Source organism: Sphaerodactylus townsendi, linkage group LG11, assembly GCF_021028975.2.
Source record: "Sphaerodactylus townsendi isolate TG3544 linkage group LG11, MPM_Stown_v2.3, whole genome shotgun sequence".
NCBI classification, from domain to species: domain Eukaryota; kingdom Metazoa; phylum Chordata; class Lepidosauria; order Squamata; family Sphaerodactylidae; genus Sphaerodactylus; species Sphaerodactylus townsendi.
This window is the reverse complement of record NC_059435.1, coordinates 62607158-62627941: the sequence shown is the minus strand read 5'-3', so window position 1 is coordinate 62627941 and position 20784 is coordinate 62607158. Positions and strand designations below refer to the sequence as shown.

Sequence of the window (20784 nt, the reverse complement as noted above, 5' to 3'; positions counted from 1 at the left end):
TTATCCTGAGGAAACATCTAGAATCAGACTAGTAATTTGCCCCACAGAGAGTTCTGCCAGGCTTCCCCTGTTGTTTAGAATAAGGCAGGGGAGAAAAAAGGCCGATTATGCACGTGTCTGCTTCATGATGGGGGCAAATGTCTGTCACAGCAAATATTTTGTACAGACCTATTTCCCCAAACCCCGCTTTCACTTTCTATCCTCCCTGCAGCGAAAATTCTAGCATGAATTTAATTTTGCTCTGCCCCCAGAGCAGGCAGATGTGACAATGAGCACAGCTTTGTCCTAGACTTCTCCCGTCCACTCACAGTCAGCCTCCTAGCTCACCTTTCCAGTCCCTCGCACTGCCACCCACAACTTCCCCCTCACCCCCATTCCATGTTGCCGGGTCCTTCCTGCTTCTCTAAGGCCCCACATTCCGAATAATGCATTTTCAATACACTGTGCAAAACAGCAAAATATATTTGCAAACAATTGCTGTAGATGGTGAGACTCCCTCGCTCAATAAGTACACCACAACGACAGGCTGGAAAAGGAATGGGCCGCAGCCCGTTTATTAAACAACAAACATATAAACAAGAACTATATACATCAGAGCTGGGCGGCAAACGGGTCGCACATCACATCCCAATGAATGGGAAACTGGCGGGAGAGAGCCCAGAGATCATGCTCCCTGAATGCTTCCACTTCCCGCCCTGCTGAGGAGGCAGACTGGCTGCTTAGCAGGCCCAAGGCATGTATCTTCCTCCGTGCTGCGCTGGGGTAGCCGGGCGCGGCCCCAAGCCCGCGTAGCGCTAGCGTGGCCAATACTCCCTGGGGTTGGCCGGACGCGGCCCGGCCTGCCGGCCAGCCAGCCTGCCCGCCCACCCCGGCCCTCATAGCTTAAGAGCAAAGCCCACCAAGGCCCCAGCCCGGAGAGGGCTTCGTTCTCTCCCAGATGAAATGCGACACCGTTACCAAACCCATAGGATTTCGACAATGGGGCCAAATCCCGCCAACCCTAAATTACAGGGGAGGGTGGGTGGAGCCCGCCTTGCTGGTTCGCCGCCCGGGAAAGTGGACGAGGAAGGCGTCTAGATCTGAGCTCCTCCGCCTTTTCAGGGAGCCAATCGGCGTACGCACCGGTTCTGCAGCTTACTTACCCGGGCCATGCATGCCCACTTATCTTGCTTTCGCGTTGCTCACCAGGCAGCAATGAAAACGCCCTGGTTATTCAGGTGCATCTTGGCTATTTTGCTTTGTAGATGGTGAGACTCCCTCGCTCAATAGAATTACACCACAGCGACAGGCTGGAAAAGGGAATGGGCATAACCCGTTTATTAAACAACAAACATATAAGCAAAGAACTATATACATCAGGCTGAAGGCGGCAAGCCAGTGTACATCACATCCCCAATGAATGGAAACTGGCGGGAAGAGCCAGAATCATACTCTAGATACTTCCACACTTCCCGCCCTGCTGAGGAGGCGGGCACCGGCTGAGCTAAGGCCGCCCAAGCCCGTCTTCCTCGATACTTCGCTGGGGTTAGCCGGGCACCGGCTAAGCCCATGGCCACCTAGCGGCCCAACCCAGCCCCACTCCCTGGGGTGGCCGAGGGCCTTGACCCGACCTGCCGACCCGCCAGCCTGCCATACCCCCCGGCCCTCATAGAGGCGCCAAGCCACCAGAACCCCAGCCCGAAGGCTCGTTCTCTCCCCAGATATGCGACACCGTTGCAAACCCGCCATGCAATTGCCCACCCTTGCCCGCAGCTCACCGCTAAGCTCCCTCAAGCCTGAGCCTGTCTCAAATCTAACCACCGGTGAAGGGTAAAGCCCAGACGGACTGAAACCACAGAGTCCATGCCCCATTACAGGACAGGCCGGACGTAATCCGGCTGGAAAAGGGTCCATGGCGTCAGGGTGATTTCGGAGTGTTCTGCCACCGCTCCCCCGAGGGAAAGCACCACCTTGGCGGCCGCCTTATTAACTTTTCTGCAGGCCCTATCCGCGGCCCGAGGGATCCACCGCTCCGCTCCAATGAGCCAGCTGCACCATCTCGGCGGATAGGAAACCAAAGGGTCATATTAGGCCGGTGCCTGGCAAAGCTCCTGAGCGTGGCGGCCACCGCCAAATGCAGGTCAAGGCCCGACCTGGCGAAGGAGATCTTCCTCCCCAAGGTGGATGACCAGGAGGTCCGGTGTAGCCAGCTGAAAAATGTATTCAATGACCTTGGGCTCTAGCTCGTACCAAAACATGTGCCCCTGCTAACCAGGAAATTCTTCACACGTGTGCCCCGAGTCTGAGATGCCGGCCCCATTCGGACTTGCAGGCGTAGTCCCCGACTCTGTTAGCGAGGCTGTACCCCACGATTACACCTGCCGATAAGACGGTCTGCGGCATCCCTGGAGGCACTGAGGAGGGAAATCAACAAGTCAGGTGTGGGCGGAATATGCGCCCGAAAGGCCCCCGACCGCCACCTGCACCCAAACTACTTGAGGATATCCTCCGGGGCCCTACCTTCTGCAGCCGCGGCCGTGGTGAAGCCCCTATTCTGAACGAAGTGCAGGCCGAACTCCGAGGCCGGTAGCCAGGCATGAACCAAGCATGCCCTGAACACCCCGCCAGCATTTGGAACCTGGTGAGGGGGGACCCATCCTCATGCACCAGGAGCATTACCCGCCACCCGAGGCCTGTACCGCGTAGCCACTCAATAAGGGGAGGGAGGGGGCAGGTGGCATCGCCCGGTAAGGGCGGCATGGCCGACTGAAGCCCCACGGCCCTCTTAGTCGGTTTTTGAATGAGCCAGCCAAGCGTGGACCATGTCCCCCGACAGGCCGAGGTGTTCCCATTACGGCCAGCGGTGCTGGAAGGCCGAACCCACGGTAGGCTGACCAGTTCCCCAGGCCTGAAAGCCCGTGGTGGTGAGCCAGGTGGAAGGCGTGAAAAGCAAAGCTCATGGCGGCGAAGCGCTACACCTGCCCTAGAGAACCCCCCGGTGGCCGCCCTCAACGCTTCCTTGGTGACCCGAGGCCTGAGGTCCCCCTGTCTGAAGATTGCCCACCCAGCGTATCCAGCCACTGGGGCGGCCGAACTACAAACGCGCTTGGTGGCGTCAGGAAAGCCGGAAACCTTGCAGTAGAAAGCGATGCCCGCCAGATTTTTACCCCCCATAGTGCGCGGGTGCATCCCCTGCCAGCGTAGGCGGACCAAATGCCACTCGAGGGAGGAGGCCAGTGTCCACCCCACACCGCCAAACCCGGAAGGCCGGAGGGCCTTGTGAAGCTCAGGAAATCGCCTGCCCGGCTCGGTCGTGGCCTGCACCGCGTGGCCGGTGCCAGCGAGTTCTCAAAACACCTGTGATGACGTCTAGATTGCCAAGGAGGCTCCAGAGGAACGCCCGGCACTGTCGCCGAGAGCGAGCTCCTTGAGGGCCAGAGGCGCCGGAAGCGATCCACGCCTGCTGGCGAGATAAAGCATCAACAATCTCATTCCTGCAAACCTGGAACAAAAGCAGCTTTGAAAGAGATGTTATAAGGTAGGGCAAGGTAAGAACCAAGTTGCGAACCAGGCGCATGACCCGAGCCGATTTGCTTTCGACTGTCTGTTGCCACACGCACCCACTGCCTGGTTGTCGCACCAGAAAAGCACCCGTTTGTTTTGCCAGAGGTGGTGCCAAATGTGCACCCCGCCACCAGGATGGGGAACAACTCCAGAAAAGTAAGATCCCTGGTGATGCCCTGCGGCGTGCCACTCCTGGGGGCCAAAGGCCCTGCGCCCTTGACGAGGAAGAGAACACACAGCCGAAACCAAAAGCCCCAGAGGCATCCAGAGTGCACCTGCAGCTCCAGGCCAGGTTCCAAAGCTGGTTGCCACAGAGAGATGCCGTTGAAGTTTGGGATGAAAGGACAACCCAACCCAGGTCTTCTTTCATGCCAGGAGACCCTGATGCTTGATGGTCAGGGGACACAGCCCGACAAAGGACCTGCGCCAGCCCGGGAGCAGAAAGCCCTGCCGAGGAGCCACCACCCTGCAAGCAAAATTAAGGTGTGAGTAAGGACTGGACCAGGCAGCACCCTGCATTTTTGGAGGCAAGAACGGACTGGAGCAGGGCTGAAAGACTGTAAGCTTGTCAGCCCGGGAGTGGCGAGCATGCCTAGGACCATGTCCAGGTGAATGCCCAGGTAGCTGAGGGCAGTGGCGGGCCCCTCCGTCTTGTTGTTGGGAGCCAAAGGGGACCCCCAGCTGTGACGGCCAGGACCTGGGAAAGCCTGAAGGGCCAGCTCTCACACTCGGGTGCCGCCCTGCCTGCCAATGAATAAGAAATCATCAGGGTAATGGGTCACAGAACCGGAGGGCACCCGCTGCCATGAAAGCCCATTCGAGGAAGGTGCTGAGAGTCTCAAAGCCCGAGGCAGGCAAAGGGAGGAGCAGCCATGGGCATGGCCTTGTCCACATACCAATTTCCTTGGAAGTGGATGCCAACCTTTCGAGGTCAAAGGGGGGAAATGGCTGGCAGGAGCCGGAGCGGTGGACTGAAGATGTCACACTTTGCCAGGGATGCCCCCCGGACCATACCACCTGATGCAGAGGATGGCCCGTCCAAGGTGGCGTATGGACCAGACAAACCTCTGGGTCAATGAAAAAATTGCGAGGTAAGCCGAAGGGGGTAGGAGGAGGTGTTGGAATTAAGCGAAACTCCCCCGGGGCTTTTCTTCAAACTGCACGACGCCAATTGGGGAGACCCTGAGGAGTTGGGGAGGGGAGGAGTGACAGAAAAGGAGCCAGCAATGCGGCCGGCCTGGATTTCCCTTGTTGAGCTTATCAGCCCACCGCCTCCAGGGAGAGATCGCGGACCAGATTTTGTAGATTGCTGGCATGAAGTGTAAGCCCCTCCATGGAGCCTTGGTATGTGGAGATGCGCGGAAGCCAGGAAGAGAAACCCTCCCCCAGCAGGCGCGCAGCCCCCCTGTCTGGGTAGAGCTGCAACCTACTCCAACAGCACCCCCACTTGAATGGGGGAAGGGGCCAGAGACTGCAGCTGAGCTTGAGCACTCCTCCAGTGTTTTGCGGGGCCCGGGGAGCACCGCCCTGGCCACCGGCATCTTTGTGGGAGGGCCCGGCGCTGGGCGAACCCGGGACTGTCGAAGGGGAGGGCTGCCGTCCACTGGCCCGGCTTGGGACAGCTGAGTCCTGCTGTGGCTGGGCCGGAACAAAGGGAGCAAGAGGTGTTCATATCTACATTTTTGCCACTGGCTTAAGCAGCCTTCGTTGAATTCCCAACATAACCCCTTTGGCCCCCCACCCGCCTTCCGGGTAGGCTCTACCGGGGTTTGTGGGAACCGGAGGATCCGCCGCCCCTCCCATGGCCGGGCTGGACCACGCACCATCCAGGTTTAGTAGTGGATGAGGTCCCAACGAAAAAGGCACTTGTGCGAAGCCGTTCTTCGCGGATGGCCCCGCCAAATGCGTAAGCTGGTGGCCGCAGTCTCCCCTAGCCAGCGCCCGAGGCCACGCAGCACATGGGCCATGTGAGGCTGCAGCGCAGATGCCAGGCTTCGCAAGGGATACGCTGCCCCGATGAGGCTGGTGGGAATTCCGGTGAAGCCCTGCAGCCAGTTGCGGTTGAAATTCCCGCTCGGCCGCTGCCTGGTCGCTTCCGCTTTTTTGTCGGCCTTCCCGCCCACGACAAACCCAACTCCCTCCGCGCTGAAGGAACTTAAAGATATCCACATAATACCCATCCAGTAGCTCGCTCCCGGAGCTTCCTGGGGAGAGGTCTGGGACCCGGGCGGAGTTGCCGCAGTGCGTCCCTGAGCCGGGCTGGGGGATGGCGCTTCGCCCGCCCTGAAACGCCACAAGCGCTTTGCGTAGCCCGCGGTGGGAGAGCGGAGGCACCCCTCTCCCCCCGCACTCCAAAATTCCCCAGCCAACCTGCGGCGTCATCGGCATCCCCTCAGTGCAGACTCACCCGACGACCGAAGAGCTGGGGGGATCGCCTGGAGGAACGGGAACGCTCCTGATTCGACCGCTTCCCTCCTTCCTGCCCTCGCTACTCGAAATTTTAATGGACGCATCCACCGATGTGGACACGCTAATCGGAGGCGAAAAGTTGCAGCACATCCGTTGCTCCGCTCCCGGGGAGGCCCCCTCGGGGAGGCCCCCTCCCTTGGCGCTGGGCCGGGCTCGGGCCCCGACCCCACGAGGTGGGGCCCGACTCGCCCGGCCGCTCCGCTGAGGACTTGAGAAAGATGCAACAGGGTGTCCGCCAGGTTAGCGGACCAAGGCAGGATGCGGTGCCCATATGGCCGACGTGGTTCGGGGAGTGAAGATGTCACCGGCACCCTGGGACCGCAGGGAGGGCCCCTCCTAATGGAGACTGTCCCGCCATGCCGACCGGCCGCCCCCTGCTGATGGGAGACAAGCCCGAGCCCGCGGCCGCCCTACGCCGCTGCTCCGATACATGCCCAACGACCGGGCCAGTCGTCCGACGTCCCCGGGCCAGTCTGGGCCCGGACCAGCCCTGTTCAGCAGAGCACGCGCCCTGCCCGATGGCGCCGCCGCCTCTGCAGCAGGCTGCCTGCTCTTGTCCCTTTTCGGCCCCATAGCGGCTGCGAGACCGGCCCAGAAAAATGAAAAGGAAGAAAAGGTTGAAACGAGAGAAACAAGGAGGGCCAGAGGAAGAAGGAAAATCAGCTAAAAAGGAAAGGAAAGAAAAGGCCAGTCTCCTTCCAGGCCTTACGCGAGAGACCACGCCTTGCTGGTTCTCGCCGCCGGGAAGGGCGCGGACCAGGGAAGGCTTCTAGATATACCCAGGCTCCTCCCGCCTTTTTCAGGGGGAGCCAATCATTGCACCCGGTTCTGCAGCTTGCCACCAGGCCATGCATGCCCCTTATCTTGCTGCGTTGCTCACCACGGCAGCAATGGCTGCCCCTGGTTATTCAGGTGCATCTTATTTGTGAAAGTGGACTGAAAGTATATTATTCTGCATGTGCGGAAGGGCACTAAGTGCTTACATCGAGATTTTGATACAAGCCAGTCTCTTTCTGGCTCCAGCTCTCCTCACCCTGCTCTGCTTTTCAAAAACTTATGTGAAGCGAGCCTCTTTTTAAAAACAAGCCTCTCTTTTGCAGCAACAGCAGCAGCGAGAGAAAAAGTCTGTGTGTAGGGGAAGGGAGGGGAACAGAATATCAGCGGAGTTAAGAGAACCAGGGATAGGTGGAATTAAGAGAAGCAGCAAAAGGAAAGGCCGGTTGAGACTAGCAAGCATAAAGGTTATTTCCTGGCCTTCCTGGACCTAGAACAAACTATCCCTTGATAAATATATTACTCAGCGTGGGCACAGATTGGTCTGTCAGGCAGCTGCTTCCTCAAGGTCACCACAGCCCTGAGCCAACAGGGCCCTAAAGGACAACATTCTTCTGCAAAGGACGGAGCATCTAGTAAATAGGCAAGTCTGTATCTGCTGTTTTCAGTCTCGCTTGTGATTTTTCTGACAGGACCTCAAATACCTGTAGACATGACTAACATCCTGTTAACAGAGCGAAATGCAGTTTCTTTTCAAGAAACTGCCACTAAGATTTGGGGGGGGAGATAATACACATTTATTTATTACATTGGTTGATTGATTGGTCACTTTTCCCATCAAGGGGTACAACAGTCACAACACACACAACAAAATTATCATTCTCATCAAACATCAGCATATTCATATTTGCGTGCCGTAACTCACGGTGGAGATCAATTGGGAAAGAATACAAATAAAAATACAAACAATACCCCAAGAAAGTAGCAGAGAAGGGTGACGGGAAAGGGAGGCCAGTCAAGTTGGAAACCCCGTTGCTGCCCTTCGACCAAAGGCTTGGCAGAACAGCTCGGCCTTACAGCCCCTGTGCAATCGAAACAAATCCTGCAGGGCTCAGATCTCATTTGAGAGAGCGTTCCACCAGACCAGGAGTCAGAGCTGAAAACACTCTGAACCCAGTTGAGAGCAGGTGGACATTTGGGGGGGGGGGCAAGAACCCCCATAAAGTTATTTGTAGAACACAGTGTTCACTGTTTATTGGGAGAGGTGGGCAAGTGTTCTAACCTTATATTCTTTGTACATTTCAAAACTGGCTGTAGAGTCTTCCGGATTTATACGCTGTTTTAGCAAATAGGAAACATAACTGAATATATATTTCAAGAAGTCAGATTACAGTCCTGTTTACACCGAAGGGCAGCTCAACAAGTGAACCTAAAAGCAAAATCTGAGAACAAGATGAGAGCCAGCCTGGTATGGTGGTTAAGAGTGGTGGTCTCTAACCTGGAGTTCCGGGTTTGATTTCCTGTTCCTTCACATGAAGCCTTATGGGTGACCTTGGACTAGTCATAGTTCTCTCTGAACTTTCTCAGCCACACCTATCTCCAGTAGACGAGCTATAAGGGGGCGGTGTGTGTGTGCTGTGCACCGGGCGGTGCCATGTCATCTTCACAACAACCCTGCAAGGTAGCAAGGAAGTGTGTACCTAACCCAAAATCACCCAGAGAGATTCCTTGGCAGACTAGAAGTTCGAACCTGAGGTACCCCAAATCCTAAACTGAAGCTGTGACTACTGCATCACACAAGAGAAAAAGAGATTAGGGAAATTTTAATGGTGCTGAAAAATCTGAGGCCAGACTAATCCTGGAAGACCACTGGCACCCAGGAGTCAGCTCTGCCAATGCCGCAGGGGCCACTCGGGTGGCTCCTTCAGGACCAACGATGCTGAGTATATGCTCATCAGCAGCTGCCACCTTTCAGTAGCAGTGTGGCACCTGGTGAGGTGGTCCAAGTCCATATTTGTATGATTTCAGCAGAGGCCAATTTGCTGGTAGTCCCTGGCCCCTCCATGATGCGGCTGGCCTCCACGCGGGCCAGGACCTTTACAGCCCTGGCCCCTGCCTGGTGGAACTCTTCCTCCAGCTGTCCGGGCCCTGCGGGATCTTGGTGAGTTCCGCAGGGCCTGCAAGACGGAGTTGTTCCGCCGGGCCTTTGGAGTGTCCAGCCGCTGATAGGTGCCCCCGCCTCCCCCCTTACATTTTGGGCCCATTACCATCTATGGGCCCACTCTTTTTCTCCCCTTCTGGGAGAGTTTAGTTTAGTAGGAATTGTTACAGGCATTGCTGTCTGTCGTTTATTAATTGCTGCATTTTTAACTTAAATTATTTATAGTTCATTCTGTGCCTGTTATTTTAATGTTGTTCACCGCCCAGAGCCCTTCGGGGGTTGGGCGGTCTATAAGACTAAAAAATAAATAAATAAATAAATAAATAAAAATTTCTAGGGCCTCTTAGCTCAGTTTGCTCCTGGGCTATTTACATGCCCCGTCCACCTCTGGAAAGGGTCTTTCCAGTGTGAGGAAACCACACATAGAACGGTTATTCCTATCTATCCTGTTCCCGCGATGAAGCAGAGTTGGCTTTTATACCTTGCTTTTCTCTACCTTTAAGGAATCTCACAACTGTTCACAAACTCTTTCTCTTCCTCTCCCCACAACAGGCACCTTGTGAGGTAGGTGGGGCTGACAGAGTTCTGAGAGGACTGTGACTAGGCCACGGTCACACAGCAGGCTTCATGTGGAGGAGTGAGGAATCAAACCCGGTTTTCCCGGTCACAGTCCGCCACTCTTAACCGCTACACCACACTGGCTCATGCTGGTGGGCAAGGCTGTGACAACGTTCTTGAATCCATGAAAGGCCAGCTGTGCATTGCGGGTACCAGGGCAGGGCTGGGCCACCACTAGGGAACAGTGCCTATGCAAGCCAAAAGAAAGGGACTGCCATAAGTGTGACCCGTGGGAGAGAAACAACACAAGCAGCAGGTTGCCTCAAGGGAAACACAGGGAAGGATCCAGTCAGATGAAAGGACTCTGAAGCCCTCCCCCTTGACTTCTATGGAACAACTGGGGTTTTTAATTGTGGAACAGCCCCAAACGGAACTCCCTTACTTTAAAATAGATTTAATTCCATTTCAAAGGATTTGCTTCCAAGGCTTTAAGACCAGCTTGTTGAGGAAACACACACACACACACACACATATATATATTGACAGAGCCAAAATGTAGCAGAGCCGACCATCGCTTTCCCCTCCCCGGGTGTCTTGCACGTTTACACAAGAGTAAGCGTCTCAAGAGGGAGGCAGCGCGGGCCCAACCCCAGGCAGGGGAGTCACTTCTGTCGTGCGGAGGATGGCAGCCGCGCGTGGCTTTCCAAAGAAGGGAAAACTTTCCACTTGGGGCGCTTTCGCTTGTCCCGCTCGCTTCCCCTGCCCCGAAAGGGCTCCGCAGCCTGCGACCCCCCTCCTCTGCCCCGCCGCAACGCCTTCCGAGCGCTGGCCGGCCCCCACCCATTCCCGCAGCGCCCCCCAGGTGGGCGCCACGTGGTTTCCCCCTTTCCTTCCGTGCGCTCCAACGGGCCTTGCGCGCGTGCGTCTCGCTGCGTCTTGCTGCCCGACCCGGACCCCAGACCGGACCAGCCCCTTCCCCTTCCCCGCAGCCCCTTCCCCGCCCGGCCGCTGCTTCCCGAGCCGCGGCAATTACGACCCCAGCGGGAGCTCCGCGCAAGCGCTAAACGGAACAGCGGCGCAATTAGGAAACAAGCGTGCCATTGGCGGGGGGAGGCGACCCCCTGGGGCGCCCCAGCGGGCGCGCATGAACCTGCCCGGCGGCTCCACGCCGCCCCCCACCTCCCACCAGCCAACCAGCCAGCCAGCCTCGCTCCTCCTCCGCCCGCCTCCTCCTCCGCACTTAAGGTGGTTCGGGTTGGGTTAGGGAGGTTCGAGAGCGGCGCAGCTCCTTGGCACACGGGCCAGCCCGTCCCTGAAGATCCTTCTGCACATGCAGAATAATGCACTTCCAGTCCACTTTCACAATTGCTTGCAAGTGGATTTTGCTCTTCCGCACAGCTGCAAAGTGGATTGAAAGTGCATTATTCTGCATGTGCAGAAGGGGCCAGGGAGAGACAAGGACTTTCAAGAGGAAAGGGGGCAGGCCCTTGCGTCCCCCCCCCCCACCTTTAAAAATGACTTCTGCCTGTGTTTTCATTATTTTAAAGCACCACGTGCATGATGGGGATCAACAGGGAAACCAATTATTGAGGGGGGGGGGGGATAGACATCTGTTTGAACACAAAACAGTTCGAAAGAGAGGTCTAATTGAATCCAGTGAGATTTATCATGAGATAAACATGTGCAGGATTGCAATAGTTTCCATTAAGGTTCCAAGGTAGTCTTGCAGGGATGATGAGAGAGGCAGGTAATAATATTCCACCTGCAAGACGAACTATAATGGGTCATTCACACGTGTAAGCCACCACAGGATGCTGCTGCTATCTAATGATGTATATGTATTGTAGAGTACCTGGTAAACAGGACTTCCTGATGGATGGGCCTTCTTGTGAACAGTGTAGGTTTGGATAAATCCCCCACCAATTCTTCACCCTTTGAGGGCAGGGGAGACAGGCATAGGGAGAAACTGAGCAAGTAATCAGAAAACCAGGACATGTGATTTATGGCAGTACCGTTGCTCCAAGTTCAAGGACAGCCTGTGGGTAAAATGGGTTTTATAGACAACTTTGGGGAAAATCAATGATAGTAGACTGAATAAGCTGAATGGAGCATCCAGAATTAGAAGCAGTGTTCCTTAATGGCTGGATGTTTGCAGTAAGGCTAGTTATGAGCTTCTGGGTGGCACCTGGTTGCCAGGTAGTGGGGACAGCTGGGCAAGACAAATTATTGCACTATGAAAAGATGGCTATTTACTTGAAGAAAGGTCTAATTGAATTCAGTGAGGTTTATCATAGCATAGGATATTCATGTATAGACTGCAGTAGTTTCCATTAAGGTTACTAGGGAGTCGAGGAGGAGGAGGTGGTGGTGGTGGTGTTTGGATTTATATCCCACCTTTCTCTCCTGCAAGGAGACTCAAGTTGGCTTACAAGCTCCTTTCCCTTCCTCTCCCCACAACAGACACCTTGTAAGGTAGGTGGGGCTGAGAGAGTTCTAAGAGAACTGTGACTAGCCAAAAGTCACCCAGCAGGAATGTAGGAGTGCAGAAACACATCTAGTTCACCAGATAAGCCTCTGCCACTCAGGTGGAGGTGTGGGGAATCAAACCCGGTTCCCCAGATTAGAATCCACCTGCTCTTAACCTCTATACCACGCTGGCTCTTGCATTCATTGTGTGCAGAGTGATGACAGGAAGCTGATAATAATATTGTACCTGCAAGATGAACTACACTGGCTCATTCACACATCACCACAGGATGTTGTGGCTGTCTAGTGACAATTGTGCACTGTAGGGTACTTAGTCCACAGGCCTTCCTGGTGCAATGGCCTTCTTTTCAAACACAAACTGTCCCAGTGATCAGAAACTTGCAGTCTCAGAAAGGGGACAGGGAATGAAGCATCACAAAGCACCACTTTGGCTCAGTCAGTTTTCACCCACACTATTCTTCATCATCCACACCCAGCACCATTCCGCAGTTTCTCATACCCTTTATCATAAACATGTTTACCTAGAATTAAACTTCATAGATTTCAGTAGCATTTTCCTTCCAAATGAGTGCATATCCAGATGTTCTGATGGGTCTAAAATGTTCATAAATGCAGGGAGATGATTTTAAGGAATTTTAATCTTTGGGGCCAGAAGTCAAAATCCTCCTAATCAGTCATAGTGTGGCAGAAATGGTTTTTCCGTTTTATACCGAAGAATCAAATCTCTCTCCACTTCTCTTATCATGTTAAAAAAAAAATAACATGAATTAAGAACTATGAAATCTCATTTATTCCAATGAAAGTGATTCAACTCTGTGTTTTTATTGGCCAGATCGTGCTCAGTAAAACCAGTATCACGAAAAGTTTTTAACTGTTTGGTTTCCCGTATTTCATAGCTGGCTGGGTTCAGTTGCACTTCCTCCCAGATCCTGCAACTCGTCTGTTATCCAGTACTTGTTTATGTTACAGTCTTATCTCCATGAGTGTGTGGGAGAGAGACTGCAGAAAATAAAAAATATCCCTAGTGTTTCCCGGTTGAACACGCTTTTTCTGGGTCTCATCAAATCAAGTATTAAGTCAGGAATTTAACTTTGTGCTTGGGTTGCCTGCGAATCCTGCCTTTGCAATAAAAGGAGAGAAAGTGACATCTGAAGAGTCATGTGACTAGCCCTTGTGCCTGTAAAAAACACATGTTTAGAAACTGAATCAGCAGAGGGTTTTGTGCCCATCTTGGCAATGCTCACTGGGCACACCCTAGTCCAGTGGTGGCAAACCTATGGCACTCCAGATGTTCATGGACTACAATTCCCATCAGCCAATTGACCATGCTGGCAGGGGATGGTGGGAATTGTAGTCCATGAACATCTGGAGTGCCATAGGTTTGCCATCACGGATCTAGTCCCATGAATCCCATAACACCCATACAGCCTACACCAGTGGTGGCGAACCTTTGGCACTCCAGATGTTATGGGCTACAATTCCCATCAGCCCCGGCCAGCATAGCCAACTGGCCATGTTGGCAGGGGTTGATGGGAATTGTAGTCCATAACATCTGGAGTGCCAAAGGTTCACCACCACGGGCCTACACTGATGTATTTATTGCTTTTCTTCTCGAGGGCAGCATAGCATGTTCCTCTCCTTTTGAATCTCAACCACAATCTTGTGAGGTAGGCTGGGACTGAGAAAGAGAGAGTTTCTCAGCCCCAAGGTAATCCAGCAAGCTGCATGCACGCACAGAGATCCGAGCCTGGGCCTGCCCCAGTTTGTTTGTTTGTTTATTTATTTATTTTTCACTCTTATATACCGCCCCTCCCCCGAAGGACTCTGGGCGGTGAACAACAAGACAAATAAAACAGACACCAAAACCAAAACCCACAATAACTCTTGCTGTTTCCTTTCTGGTTCCCCAAAGGGAGACTGCTGGGGGACCCATCAGTCAACAGCAGATAATTTTGCCCTGTGTATTTAGGAGGTTCAGTTCCCAGTATCTGTGGGTAAAGGAATCTCAGATAGCAAAAACGTTGCTGAAGAGCCCAGGGAGACCGATACTCAGTGACAAACTCAGTCACTGCATTTACAGCTGAAGTAACACTTACGCTTAATTGGGCAGAAACAACGTTTCAGGATCCATAGAGAGACCAACATTGTATAGGAATGGCTCGAAACAGTTTGAATACATACAGGAACTAAAACACTTCATAATGTAGCAGGATCTTAGGCCAAATCTCAAACTAGCATTTCTAAATTCTAGCATTTCTCCAAAAAGGAAACACAGAGGCCCCTTCCACACATGCAGAATAATGCACTTTCAATCCACTTTCACAATTGTTTGCAAGTGGATTTTGCTATTCCGCACAGTAAAATCCAGATGCAGTGTACTGAAAATGGATTGGAAGTGCATTATTCTGCATGTGTCGAAGGGGCCGAAGTGATTCTCTCTTGGGGGCCGTAAGTGATCTATTGCTGCCAGAAACCAGCAAGGCAGCACCCAGAGAAGATTACTTACATTTCTTCTTCCAAGGAGAGCCAGTGTGATGTACTGACTAAGAGTGTTGGGCTAGTATCTAGGAGACTTAGGTTTGAATTCCCCATTCACCCCTTGAGCCAGTTACCCTCTCTCATACTAATCTACCTCACAGGGTTGTTTTGAGGAGAAAAAAGGAGAAAAAGATAACGATGTAAGGCACAGCAATGGCGTAGTGGTTAAGAGCAGGTGCACTCTAATCTGGAGAATCGGATTTGATTAAGCACTCTGCCACTTGAGCTGTGGAGGCTTACCTGGGGAACTAGGTTAACCTGTGCACTCCAACACACACCAGCTAGGTGATCTTGGGTGAGTCACAGCTCTTCGGAGCTCTCTCAGCCCCACCCATCTCACAGGGTGTTTGTTGTGGGGAGCGGGAAGGGAAAGGAGATTGTAAGCCCCTTTGAGTCTCCTTACAAACTCTTCTTCTTCTCCTCTTCTAAGTTGATTTTGTTCCCCTTGGGGCAAAGGGTATAAAATTAAATAAATAGGAAATACACTCCCCAGACTCTTTTTGAGCCCCCGAGTAGAAACTTTTCAAGTCACAGCTGCAGCTACCTTGCAGTTTGGCTTCTCCCAGATTTGAAGTCAATGCCCAGAAGATCCAGGTGGACCATGTTACTCAGTGCTCCTATCATCTTCACCAAATACAGCCTGCTGTCTGCCCAGAGTCACTGGTCAGTCCTGGGCTTCCTCAGAGATGGGACTGGAACCAGGAGCTGAGATTGGGACCAGGCAAAAGCAGAGAGGAAGGGAACCACTCTGGGTGATGATGTTCTAGGAACTCCTTTTCTTGGTCCATCAGTTCTTATGGGCACCACGCAGATGTGCTTAGATGTGCATAAAAATCTCTGAATGTTCCTTGGCTGAACAGGTAGGTGGCAGGCTGATAGAGAATCAAATGTCAGGTTCAGAAAGGATGTCAAGTTCAGAGAAGTTTCAAGCAGCAGTTTCCTCCCATTAAATTACATATGTTCCTACTTGGATCACTGAAGCGAGAACTGCCCCTGTACTGATTCAAGGGAGCAGGAAAGATCACAGAGCCACTTCTGCAAGGAACAAATTTCACATGGCCAAAAATTCTTGATTAGCACCATCAATGAGCCACACTCTGCTTTTCACAATCACAGCAAGGAGAGCACTGCCCCAAGGAGCTTACAGTTCTGACCTAGGATACAGGGGCAGGTGGATGAGGAAAGTATGTATTCCCTTAGGTCGTGGTGGCTGATCAGTCAAGAATAATTTATCTGGCAGGGAACGCTATGTGGAGAAAGCCAAGGGGGCTTTGGGGAGGGATTTGAAGGGAGGCAGCTCCCCGGACGATAAAGCTGGAAAGTCCGAAGCCCTACTGAGCAACAGGCATCCTCAAGATGCCCTCGCCAACTTGTTTCCGTTTGAGCGAGAACAACCGAAACAGTTGGGAACGAGTACAAGAATTGTCCGGCTTACACACTTTGCGGAGTTGTTTGCCACGTGGATTCAAATCGCGGGTGGACTGAGCGCCCGTCGATCCGGTTTCTTAGAATAGATAGAGTCTCAATGAGACTCAAAGCCTGGTGGGGAAACAGGGAGAGCGACTTTGACAGTGAATGGGAATCGCACCACTGGTTTGGCCATAGGGAAGCCATCGCCCGGAAAGGGGACACAGCGGCCACTTGGGGTTAGTACTGCTGGAGCAGCCATTCACTTACCTGCCCAGGTGCAAAGCCAGCCTCTGACACCTTTCCAAACAACACCCGGTCAATGCTTTTCTCAAAGCCCCCCCCCTTCGCCCCCGCAGCTCGGCGTCTTAAAGGGCCCGCCGCGCCTCCCCTCTCCCAGCCCCGCGCCCACCGGCGCTCCACCTTAAGCGAGGCTGCGGCGTTGGGGACCCGCTCCCCGCCCGGAGCCCTCGTGATAGGTCGCCGGGACAAGCGAGGCGGAGCCTGGCCGCCCCCGCAATAAATAGCCCTGCGAGCGCGGCCACCGGATTGGCGCTGCTGGAGCCGGAGCGCGGGCCAAGTTGAGCCGAGGAGACCGCGGTGGCAGCTCCAGACCTCGCGGGTCGGCAGCAGCCCCAGCAGCGCGCCGCCCGCCGGTCCCCGCCGCCCCGGGCACCGTGGAGCGCCCCCCGCCAGCCTCCGGGACCCCGCAGGGCGCACGGCCGCCGGGAAAGTTGAAGCCACCGCCGAGCGGCCCCTTCGTCGTCGTCTTCTTCTTCCTCCGCCGCCGGGAGCAGCCGAGCGCCGGACCGAGGATGGGCGCGCACTGAGCCGCCGCTTCTCCCTCCCGCCGGGGCCTGGGCGCGGGGAGGCAGGCAGGCAGGCAGGCCGAGCGGCCGGGCGAGGGGGCGGCAGCGGCCCCAGCAGGAGCGGCGGCGCAGTCCCGCATCGTCCGGCCGGGGGAGGAGGAGGAGGCGCGCGGGGCCGGCCGGAGCCCGTCCGGACGAGCCTGGCCGAGCATGGAGCGGAGTTACCTGTTGGCCGTCGCCGTCCTGCCGCTCCTGCTGCCCGCCGGGCCCCCTCTGCCGGGCTTCAGCTCGGCCCTGGCCGCGGCGTCCTCCTCTTCGGCGTCCTCCTCCGGAGCGGCAGCGGCAGCAGCGGCGGCCGCCGCGTCCTCTTCCTCCTCCTCGTCGTCGTCTTCTTCCTCCTCGTCGTCGTCGGCCAAGGAGCTGTCGTGCCAGGAGATCACGGTGCCGCTGTGCAAAGGCATCGGCTACAACTACACGCACATGCCCAACCAGTTCAACCACGACACGCAGGACGAGGCCGGCCTGGAGGTGCACCAGTTCTGGCCGCTGGTGGAGATCCAGTGCTCGGCCGACCTGCGCTTCTTCCTGTGCAGCATGTACACGCCCATCTGCCTGGAGGACTACAAGAAGCCGCTGCCGCCCTGCCGCAGCGTGTGCGAGCGGGCCAAGGCCGGCTGCGCGCCGCTCATGCGCCAGTACGGCTTCGCCTGGCCCGACCGCATGCGCTGCGACCGCCTGCCCGAGCAAGGCAGCCCGGACACGCTCTGCATGGACTACAACCGCACCGAGCTCACCACCGCCGCGCCCCCGCCGCCGCCCCCCCAGCCCAAGCCGCCCCACCGCAAGCCCGGGGCCGGGGGCGCGCCCAAGACCCCCGGCGTCGTCGCCGTGGCCCCGCCGGTGCCCGCCGAGCCGCCCCTCCGCAAGCCTCGCCCGCCGGCCCCCTGCGAGCCGGGCTGCCAGTGCCGGGCGCCCATGGTCTCGGTCTCCAGCGAGCGCCACCCGCTCTACAACCGGGTCAAGACGGGCCAGATCGCCAACTGCGCCCTGCCCTGCCACAACCCCTACTTCAGCCCGGACGAGCGCGCCTTCACCGCCTTCTGGATCGGCCTGTGGTCCATCTTGTGCTTCATCTCCACTTTTGCCACCGTCTCCACCTTCCTCATCGACATGGAGCGCTTCAAGTACCCGGAGCGGCCCATCATCTTCCTGGCTGCCTGCTACCTCTTCGTCTCGCTGGGCTACTTGGTGCGCCTGGTGGCCGGCCACGAAAAAGTGGCCTGCAGTGGCGGGGCGGCGGCGGCCGGAGCGGGGCCGGCAGTCCCTGCAGGGGGCGCTGCAGGGGCGGCGGCGGCTGCCGTTGGGGGGCGTGGGGCTGCAGGGGGTGCTGCTGAGCTGCAGCCCGAGTTGGCAGTGGCGGAACACGTGCGCTATGAGAGTACAGGCCCCGCCCTCTGCACTGTGGTCTTCCTGTTGGTGTACTTCTTTGGCATGGCCAGCTCCATCTGGTGGGTCATCCTGTCCCTCACTTGGTTCCTGGCCGCTGGCATGAAGTGGGGCAACGAGGCGATCGCGGGCTACGCGCAGTACTTCCACCTCGCGGCCTGGCTGCTGCCCAGCGTCAAATCCATCGCCGTGCTGGCCCTCAGCTCTGTGGACGGGGACCCCGTGGCGGGCATCTGCTACGTGGGCAACCAGAGCCTGGAGAACTTGCGCGGCTTCGTGCTCGCCCCCTTGCTCATCTACTTGGCCATCGGCTCCATGTTCCTGCTGGCTGGGTTCGTGTCGCTGTTCCGCATCCGGAGCGTCATCAAGCAGCAAGGGGGCCCGACCAAGACGCACAAGCTGGAGAAGCTCATGATCCGGCTGGGCCTTTTCACGGTGCTCTACACGGTGCCCGCCGCCAGCGTGGTCGCTTGCCTCTTCTACGAACAGCACAACCGCCCCCGCTGGGAGGCCACGCACAACTGCCCCTGCCTCCGGGACCAGCAGCCCGACCAGGCCCGCCGCCCGGACTATGCGGTCTTCATGCTCAAGTACTTCATGTGCCTGGTGGTAGGCATCACTTCTGGAGTGTGGGTCTGGTCAGGGAAGACTCTCGAGTCCTGGAAGGCCCTCTGCACCCGCTGCTGCTGGGCCAGCAAAGAGACTGCAGCTGCTGCGGCCGGGAGCCTGGGGGCCGTTGCGGGAGGAGGAGGAGGGGGCATGGTGACCGCAGCCACCATGGGGGGACTGGGCGGCGGAGGGGGTTCCATGTACAGTGACGTCAGCACGGGCTTAACGTGGAGGTCGGGCACTGCCAGCTCTGTTTCCTACCCCAAACAGATGCCGTTGTCCCAGGTGTAAAGAGGGAAGGCATGAGGGCAAGGGGAAGGGATGCAGCTAACTGGACTGCCCCTCCCCCTTCACTAATGAACTTCCTAATGGCCTCCTCGTGTGCAGAACAAAGGGGCTGCTGGAGGCCCCAAATGCCAGCTCCTAGCCTTTTGGGGCTGTGTGCAGGGACAGCCGCATTCTTCGAGGCACCAGTTTACTGTGTAGAGGGAGTTGGAAATCTTTCCTGATGAGAACTTTCTCAGCCTTTCTTTGGACTGGCTGGAGACACCCTCTCCCCTGTGTGCACGTGCGCACGCCCACCCCCATTCTGAACTGGGGCTTCTCTGCGTGCTCTTTCCCCTTTCTTCAGGATCAGCTGACTGAGAGGACTCCAGGGGGTGGGGTAGAGTTTTTAAATTTTTGCAAAAACTGGCAGATGCCTTAAACACAATCAAAACCTATGTCTTAATTATATACCCCAAATAAATACGGGTTTCTTGCATTAAAGGATGTATTTATATAATTATTTGGTACCTTGTACAAAAACTGTAAAATATGTACATATCCAAATGCTTTACAGTCTGTACATTTTTTTGTAAAAAAAAAAAGTTTAGAGGCTTACCCCCCCTCCCATCACATGCACAAACCCCCTCTCTCCCGAGAGCAAATATTTGAATATTTTATTTTGTCAATAAAATAATGATAAATGCTTATTTTTGAAAGGGGCGCCGACCCCTCTTGCTGCTTTGCTTGTTCTGTTACTTGGTTCCTGAAATTTTAAGCGCAGTCTCAGGGCTCAGCTGCAAAGCCATGGAAACTAGATGAGAGACTAGAATTGACACGTTGAAATGCGCCGTCCCATCTGGACTGCAGTATCGTGGCAAGTGAGATGAGAGGCCAGCTTTGGAGGCTAGAAAGAGCTGCACGGACTGGGGAGGGGGAACAGACTGACAGTGTCATCTTTTTAAAAGTTCCCGCTTTCCAAATCAGTTGGAGCTAGAGGGACAGCACTGTTTCGAGTTGCACCGTGAAGCTGTTTGTCACTAGCAATCCAAGAAGCTGCTCAGAGCGGATCCATGTAAAATCCTTGAGAAATGCATGAGTGATGGGTGGTGGTGAGCTCAGCCTTGGGCTGAGATTTTAAGAGGTGTGAAGCTCCACTTCTTCAATCCCAGAATTCAGAAAGGTTGCTGTAGGTATCAGATGTTTTAAAAGGGGGGAGCAGGAGGGTCACCATTTCAAGGGTATGATCCAGAAAATGCATACACTTGAGTGGGACTTGCTTGGAGCAAGCGCTCCAGTGCCTTGATTTGGTACCATAGTTTGTCTTCAGGTCACTGCCAGGTAACAAGCAAGACAAACAAAAGATTGAGCATTAATCTCCCACAAGCGTTATTATGCATTCTGCCAAATGAATGTTGCTTTAGGAATGCAGCTACGTTTCCCGTGGGTTGTCTATGCTTGTTTTGGTAAGCACCTGCTGCTCGAGCAGGCAGGAAAGTTAAGTTGTTTTACAATAGGAAAGCGAGAGTCGACAGGGAGTTCTTTAAAAAAAATGGATTTCAGGATAGTGTGATGTTAACCTTTCATACTTCAAATATCTCCCTTCTGGGGAGAGATTGTCCTGTCAAGGCTAAAGCTAATTGATTTGGAGAAGGCGGCTGCAGAATTAACAGAAATGTTTTCGGAAAAGGATTGAACTTTTTACCTGTCTACCCCAAT

At 55.0% G+C, this 20784-nt stretch overlaps 1 protein-coding gene across 2 annotated transcripts; it reads left to right on the top strand.

Moving 5' to 3' along the window:
• Positions 1-16817: 16817 nt before the first annotated feature.
• FZD8 (frizzled class receptor 8) lies at positions 16818-19775 on the top strand. 2 transcript variants are annotated; one of them, XM_048511603.1, is made up of 2 exons: positions 16818-17067; positions 17116-19775. In XM_048511603.1, the coding sequence occupies exons 1-2, from the start codon at positions 16957-16959 to the stop codon at positions 19090-19092; spliced, it is 2088 nt and encodes a 695-aa protein (XP_048367560.1). In that variant the 5' UTR covers positions 16818-16956; the 3' UTR covers positions 19093-19775. The 2 variants fall into 2 exon arrangements, with proteins under 2 accessions (XP_048367560.1, XP_048367559.1); XM_048511602.1 differs by having other exon boundaries at positions 16818-19775.
• The last annotated feature ends 1009 nt before the right edge of the window (positions 19776-20784 follow it).

Excerpts from the sequence above, each read along its gene's own strand:
- FZD8 (XM_048511602.1), top strand. The coding sequence starts at position 16,957 with ATGGAGCGGAGTTACCTGTTGGCCGTCGCCGTCCTGCCGCTCCTGCTG.